This window comes from Eurosta solidaginis, chromosome 1, assembly GCF_040869045.1.
Source record: "Eurosta solidaginis isolate ZX-2024a chromosome 1, ASM4086904v1, whole genome shotgun sequence".
NCBI lineage: Eukaryota > Metazoa > Arthropoda > Insecta > Diptera > Tephritidae > Eurosta > Eurosta solidaginis.
In genome coordinates this window covers 19448245-19456625 of record NC_090319.1, presented here as the reverse complement: position 1 = coordinate 19456625, position 8381 = coordinate 19448245, and the positions used below count along the sequence as shown (strand labels likewise).

Below are 8381 nucleotides of genomic sequence, written 5' to 3'. Positions count from 1 at the left end.
TCATCAATATATTCTAACGGGAGTCCAAGGAAACTTGCCGTTTCAATAGGGCTGGACCATAAGGAAAGGGGTGTTAGAGGCGTTGGTTCCACATTACAATTAAAGAGATGGTTGGTGTCATGTGGGGACACATTGCAAGCGGGGCATACATTTTGTATGTCGGGGTTGATTCTGGATAGGTAAGAGTTTAACCTTTTACAGTATCCAGAACGAAGTTGAGCAAGAGTGACACGCGTTTCCCTGGGGAGTATGCGTTCCTCTTCCGCGAGTTTTGAATAATTTTCTTTAAGTACTGGATTCACCGGTCAATTCCCGGCATAAAGGTCCGACGCCTGTCTATGGAGTTCACCAAGGACCTGCTTGTGTTTTTTCACTTCATACGGCTGGGTTTTCAGGTGCCGTATTTCCTCAAAATGCTTACGGAGATGACTCCTTAAGCCCCTAGGCGGTGCTGGTTCATCAATCAGATGTCTGTTGGGATGCCCGGGTTTCTGGGTATTCAACAGGAACTGGGCTAGGTCATATTATGCAAATGCATTAAAAAACCAAGGGCCCAGAAAGTATTCCTTTCGACACCCGCACATAGAAACAGAGAAAAGTAGAAAAGTGGTTAAGCTCCAATGCTGATGATGTACACCCCAAATTGTAATTAAAGAGTATTGTTGGAAAGTTATACCAAAATATGTTTATCTATTATATTTAGTTTGATAATTATCATTTAACATTAACGTAAAAACATAAAAATGCATCAATAGCCAACACTTAAACTACTAGGTCCTTAACACGCTCAATCAAATCTGGTTTCTTCATTTGTGCTGAAGCTTGAACATCGAAATGGGTTTTTAAAATATCCTTCAGTTGTGCTACGGTACAACCACTCAATGTATCATTTTTCACTAATTGCTCAACATAGCTCAGCTCTTTTAAACTATCTGCAAATATTTTAGGTATCTTGGGCGCATTTCCACCAGCTGCAGCACCGCTAGCAGTCCTCTTTTTAGCCACTTCTACGTCTTCACCAAAAATTTCATTCAAACGTGGTAATAATTTAGCAATACGTTCATCTTGTCGCTGTGTATCCGGCATGCCACTTATACCAGCGCTATCAGTTTTTATATTCAATGCGAGAGCCAATATATTGGATTGCAATGACTCAACAGTTGGATCAACAAGTAAGTTTGACTGAAATTTAGTACGTAGTTTACCGACGACTTTCTCAAAAACCTGCACACCTTCATCGGGGGCCTCATTCTGCATGTGATTCCAATCGGCAAAATCTGTGTTACGTATGTGCTGGGCAAAAGGTAAATACATTATTTTAAAACCATCACCAGAAAGTAACGGGCGAGATGTGTCATCGTCGGGATCACCCGCTTGAACAGGTATCAGTGCAACATAGCGAGGAATTGATTTGCGTTTACGCATAAATAAGCAAATTGCAATTTTTTGACGCTCTAAACAGCGTTCCCATAATGCACGAAATAACCGCTTCGAACCACTTATAATTTTGTCATCCGGATACATAAAATTTTGTGGTTTATAATACCAATTTTCAGGCAAGTCTGAAATCGTTTTGAAACCGAGTAACATCATGCCTGGTGCATGCAAATTTCTCACACGATTTATTTGTTCCGGGGTTACACGTATGGGCATGTCACCCAAGTTTATTTCATACCAACCACCGCTTTGTTTAACTTGATGCTCTTCAACAATGTCCATAGTTTCTTGAGATTGTTTGCGCACCATTATAACACGCTTTTGCTGTACAATAGAATTGTCTTTACGGATTAATCGTACTTTGCGAGGCATAAAACGCGCCCGAAAGTAGTTGTAATACTGTATGGATATGGCTAAATCTGGTCCAAGCGTTAACTTGAAATGGCCTAGTGAACGTTTCAAAACATTTTGTCTCAATTTTCTATCAGATAGCAATGTGCGTAGTTCTTCTGGATTGCGTGGTTCAAAAGCATCGATATCACCATCTACAATTATGGTAAATTATTTTAAAAAATTTACTTTGACAAAGTTACTTACATACCTTCAACTAAAGTTAGAAACTCTTTATAGAATGGCTCATAATCGAACTCATCTACCATTGGCACAACCTGAAATTCAATTTCTTTTCCTTCTAGATCTTTGGCTTTTTGCAATGCTCTTTGATATAAATGTGAGGTAATTGGATGTGGCGTTGCTCTATCCGTCAAATAAACTAATGTGGATGAAACTAGATTATAGCCCGCGTTTTCGAAAAGGTTTATGCACAAACGCAGCATAACCGAAAAGTCGCTATTTCCACCGTTATCAACAATACCATAATCGCTGCCAAAATCCTGTTCAGCAGTTTCCATGAAACGTAAATAGTGCTCCACAATTGATTTTGATAACTCACGTAGTGGTAGAAACACAGCACAATTTGGTGGTACTACAATATTATCCAAGCTGCTAGACTCGTACGGATCTGTGTTTTTCGCAGTATTAGTAAATACAATACCAATTAGATCCTTGCTATTTACTAGCAATCCGGATATTAATGATTTGCGTACAATATCTAATGCCTCGGCAAATCGTTCATATTCCTCATAAAGATTAGCATCAATCACGAAAATCAAAGCTTCGCGTCCTTTATAGTTCGGCTTCGCTTCATCATCGTCATCCTCGCTGTCGCTAATAAGAACATCATAGTTTGGATTCCAAGTAGTCGACGTACTTGAAGAGCTACTACTTGCCATTATCAAGTTGTGTTATCCCCAATTGCGAAATATTTTAAATGTGTTTCGTGGAACAGCTGATGGCGCAAAAGTAGAGATGTGTAAAATTTGAATAGACTATCAATATTATCGATATACTGAAATCATCCCATGCACTGTCGCATGATGTAATAATAGGTGGCGCATTGCGTATGTAAACATTGCCTTATGAGCAATTTTTACGTCATTTTCCTTTAGCTCTTGTTTTTTCTCTCTTTCTTTCATTCGCTGAAGCAGTCAAGTGTGACGTCGATGCGCAGAACGAAGCAATTTTGAACTCGTGAATGCACAATCTTCTGAGTGTGATTTGTGGCACTGTCGATAGGTTTAGTCCATGATGTAATAATAAAGGTGATGTCAGCAACATAACCTCACTTTGTCGGCAGTTCTAAAGCTGCAAGTATGCACCGACGTATGTCGTACGAAACAAATTTGACCGAACCCTCAAGCCCTTAGGAATCAATGCGTGCGTCTGTGTACATGTACATAACATATCTGGGTGTATATTGTTTACAGCAAATCACTGTTGCCATTGACCAGTTTGCATGCATGCTTATGCAAAAATCAACTTTTGGAATTAAAATTTTTCATGGTGCAAATGGCGGAAAGAAATACTGAATAAGAATTTCTAGTTCATTTATTTGTAACCTCCAATTTTATTTAATAATTTTAGGATAGTTCAACAAAATTTTAAACAATCATTAGGTCTTTTAGTATAATAACTGCAATTGGTCCAAGCACACAAAATATTTAATAGGCAACTCTGTCTTGTGAGAGAGCGAGCAACTCACACGTTCTTACGGAAAAAATCAAAATTGTTCTAATTTCTACGTTCCGAGCTACGTACGTACGTGCGTTGAACGTCGGTGAGTTTTCGTTTACATTGCACACTCATAAGATAGGTCGTGTCAGCTGACACGTTTTTTCTACGTACGTTCGTGGGTAACTGAGGTATAATTGCCAGTATTTACGTGTATTTCAAAAGTAATAAATTTGGATTGATTAATTTTTCGTACAAATTCGTCAAATAAATTAGTTTGGCTGCAAAATTTTGTTTACTAGAGTTCGCCCAGTGGTTGAAATTCAACCACATATGCACTTAAAATAATATATACAATTATTATTGTTCATACTTAACGATATTTACCTTAGTAAGAAAAAGAGTTATTTAAAAACGTTGAAATTTTTATTAATACTAATATATTGCTAAATTTAACCATTTCAATACTGAAGTAATAGTAATTTGTCATTTTAATATAATAATAGGAACATTCGATGGGTAATATAATAAATAAGTAAGCTCAAAATAGGGAAATTTATTATTGCTCTGGCAGGTAGGGAAAAGGAAAGTAAAAGAAAGGAAAGGAAAGGAAAAGAAAAGAAAGGAAGGAAAAGAAAGGAAAGGAAGGACTATGAATGGGAGAGAAATGAAAGTAAAAAAAAGAAATAAAAAGAAAATTAAAGAAAGGAAAGGAAAATAAAGAAAAGGAAAGGAAAGGACAGGAATGGAAAGGAAAGGAAATGAAATGAAATGAAAGGAATGGAAAGGAAAGGAAAAGAAAAGAAAGGAAGGAAAGAAAAGGAAAGGAAGAGAAAGGAAAGCAAAGAAAAGAAAACAAACGAAAGGAAAATAAAATAATAGAATTGAAAAGAAAGGAAAGCAAAGGAAAGAAAAGAAATACATGCTCACGATTGAGCATAGTACACAAAAAGCAAGTACACACACACAGCGTGCCTATAGTATGAATAAGTGCATGTGTAGTGGTGTGACTTTTATGTGACTACGATCGTAGTAGAATTCAAATGCAGTTCTGTATGATAGAGGCAACCCTTTAAATTATGCATGCTGACCTTGTCAGAATAAGGGAAACGTCAACGGGATGAGAACACCTGAATATTCATTTCATCATGGGTTTAGTCATGATAAAAATACTTGCAAGGTTCAAATGTCAGTGGCGACACAGTGCTTAGTCATAGTAAAAATAAAATAGGTTTTAAATTTGGCTGCAGCTTTTTTGACAGATATCCCATAGAAAATTATGTCAAAAAGCTGCAACTAAATTTAAAACCTATTTTATTTTGACTATGACCATACGCCAATTTGTTAAAATATTTTGAATTTTGATTTATTTTGTTTTTTGTCCGTTAGTATATACTGTTCTTATTGTTCAGCTCAAGGCCGGATTGCAAGTCTTGCAAGTGAAGCTTAAGATTCCTGATGATGACCGCAGACCGAGGTCGAAATATTGACATTAGATTAAATAAAAACGAAATAAGTGTTTTATTTAATGCGGCCTTGAGCTCAACAATAACAACAACAGTATTTTGAATTTTTTAAATATTTCCTTGCTAATTTCAAATCAAAGAATTATTTTACCCAAATTACATGTGCAGCAGTTTGGCAGCCATGCTGCTAGTTTTGCTGCTGCTTGATTATTTTGCAAGCATACAAGCAGTTATGTTCACCTGGCAGTTCCGTGCAGCGATTTATGTCAGATTTTCACTGATGTTTTACAAACTCACTTTTAACTGATTTCATTGACATGAAATTCGTTTTGAAATAGAAAGAAATTGTTTTGAATACACGTTTTTTTATTTTGAATGATTAAACCAATTGGAATGACTAGAGGCTTACAATTAAGTGTCTGATTTTGTGAGGCTGGAGACGCGAAACCATTAATATAGTAAAAGTTTTGAGACAATTTGCTGTTCTGTAAGCTAACACTTTATATTGTGTTATTTTCGTGTAGTTTTATTGTATTTTGTGTTTGTAAAAAAACTATTGGTAAAAGTTTAGTTGAGGGGTCGACTCCTAATACGCTACCCAATAAAAAAATTACCCTGTGTGGGCCCAACACCGTTTTGGAGACCAAAACTATATCCGCGCAAAACACTTATGTTCACAATTTTTTTGTGGGTATTCCATTAGTCTATTGTGCCCTCAGCTTCTTCACAGCACCTCATCCAAGCCGGCATCTCTGATGAAATGAAATACAATGGCGACATCTGCCTACCACTCATGGTAATTCTATACGACAGCATGACACTGCTAATACGCGTCCAAAAATATCGAGAGAGGTGTCAAAAGACGCGTATTGATCTCGACAACAATAATCCGAAGGCGGTGGTCAAATATTTTGGGTCTGTCCAGAGATGTTTGCAAAAGAAATTGAAAATTTTCATGTGGTTCTTGAAATTTTGATGATTTCGCTGTACTCACAAAAAACATAAGTGTTTTGCGCGGATAAAGTTTAGGTCTCCAAACCGGTGTTGGGCCCACCCAGGGTAATTTTGTATGGTAAATATCTAGTTGAGGGGTCGACTGCTAATACTCTCCAAAAAATAACCAGAGAGATGACAAACGACGCGTCTTGACGTCGGTTTTAATAATCCGAAGGCGGAAAATATAAATTTTAACTCGTTCAAAAGTTATTAACGAAAAACCGAAAATAAACTGCGGGTCCCTCCGGAGCCGGGGTGGGATCCATAGTATTTTTGCGCAGAACACCTTTTTGCATTGGCGGCGTTCGGCCGCGCTTATAAAAAATTACCCTGGGTGGGTCCAACACCGGTTTGGAGACCAAAACAACGGAATCATCAAAATTACAAGAACCACATGAAAATTTTCAATTTCTTTTGCAAATATCTCTGGACCGTAGTTAACCACGAACGTACGTACAAAAAACGTGTCAGCTGACACGACCTATCTTATGAATGTGCAATGTAAACGAAAACTCACCGACGTTCAACGCACATATGTACGTAGCCCGGAACGTAGGAATCAAAACAATTTTGATTTTTTCCGTAAGAACGTGTCAGCTTATCGCTTCTCACAAGACAGAGTTGCCTATTAAATATTTTGTGTGCTATGTTTGGACCAAATGCAGTTATTATACAAAAAGGCCTAATGATTGTTTAAAATTTTGTTGAACTATCCTAAAATTATTATATAAAATTGGAGGTTACAAATAAATGAACTAGAAATTCAGTATTTGTTTCTGCCATTTGCACCATGATTGCATGATAAATTGTAGTACCAAAAGTTGATGTTTGCATAAGCATGCATGCAAACTGGTCAATGGCAACAGTGCTTTGCTGCAAGCAATACACACACAAATATGTTATGTACATGTACACAGACACACACATTGATTCCTACGGGCTTGAGGGTTCGGTCAAACGTGTTTCGTACGACAAACGTCCGTACGTACGACACACGTCGGTGCATACTTGCAGCTTCATACTTGCACAAATTATTGCCTACTTTTACGAGTATCTCAGATATATGCATGTGTTTATGCGTTGATCTCCGCTGCTTGTATGGACATATGTATAGACATAATGATTGATTAATTGATGTGCATACAAGTCACTGCTTATTATTGGCTTAGAGATGATAGTATACCTTAGTGTTGCTAATATTCGTCACACTGCCCTCCACCTAAGTCTCATCGTCCCTATCAGACAAATCTCTCGATCTAAACGCTGCTAGCCTCTCCAAATGAACCACCCTCTATTTCGTGGTTTCCCAATTGTTTGTATGCGGTAGATGACATAACTGATCCTCTTCACAACTCTGCACGGGCCTTCCCAACTGCACCAAAATTTGGATGGAACACCTTTCCGCCAGTGAGAGTTGTATAACAGTACCAAATCTCCCTCCAAGAAACCTTCCGAATTGTTGTTCTTGTCAAACCTGTTTGGCTCTACTTCGTAGAGCTTGCGCTTGACGGATTGGCTTCGCGTAATCAGTATCATTGCCACGTTTCACAAGAGTACTGCGCCCTAGCTTGAAACCACCCTTGCATTCTTTTTGGGAAATTCTTTCGTTCTTTTTAGTGCGTCCATTAGAGTTTTTCAGCGCCAGTGTTTCTCTCGCAAGTACCTTCGGTTTTGATTTGTTTTGCCCATTCGTTCCATTAACCTTTGCCCGATCTACTTTCCTTGACTTTTGTGGTCTCTGTCGAATCTCCTCCACCAGCACTCGCTTACTGCTAAACCCTTTCTCAAAACTGAAGTTAAGTGGCGCATCCTTGTTCTTATAGCGCATAATCTTTCTCCACATATCGATTCTGATGTTCATAGTCAACTAAGAAGTCCACTCCCAATATGACTTCATTAACGATCTCCGCCACAATGAATTTGTGTAGAACCATGACATTTCCAATTAAGATTTCACAGATCACTTCTCCCTGGACTTTGTTATAATCGCCAGTGACCGTACGCAAGCTTGCTCCAGGTAATGGCTTTACTCTACTGTTGACCAAATCAGATCGGATTAAGGAGTGAGGTGCGCCCGTATCTACAATCAGTTCACGCCAGAACTGTGCAATCATTTAATATTTTAAATAATTGATTGAAGAATGCTTTCTCTTCATTCATTCCTTCTTTGCTAAGGAATGTGGTTTAAAAGTCAACCAATTCTTCATTCAGTAGTGGGAAATAAAGAATGCACTCCTTAACTCATTCGAAGAAAGAATGAAGTAATTGAATGAAACACAAACATTTTTCAACACAGAATAAGCATTCAAATGAATGCAGCCTTTTCTAGTACCAATCAATTATGAAAAATGTCGAACATGCACAAAACCCGCTCAAATATCACATGGTTGCATTTAATTAAAGCCACTTCAA

The 8381-nt window shown here is 37.7% G+C and overlaps 1 protein-coding gene across 1 annotated transcript; it reads right to left on the bottom strand.

Annotated features, from left to right (window-relative positions):
* Window positions 1-659: 659 nt before the first annotated feature.
* On the bottom strand, window positions 660-2784 carry Irbp (Inverted repeat-binding protein). The gene is made up of 2 exons (XM_067763934.1): window positions 2039-2784; window positions 660-1982 (listed from the first exon to the last, which is right to left on the bottom strand). The coding sequence occupies exons 1-2, from the start codon at window positions 2727-2729 to the stop codon at window positions 763-765; spliced, it is 1911 nt and encodes a 636-aa protein (XP_067620035.1). The 5' UTR covers window positions 2730-2784; the 3' UTR covers window positions 660-762.
* Between the last annotated feature and the right edge of the window lie 5597 nt (window positions 2785-8381).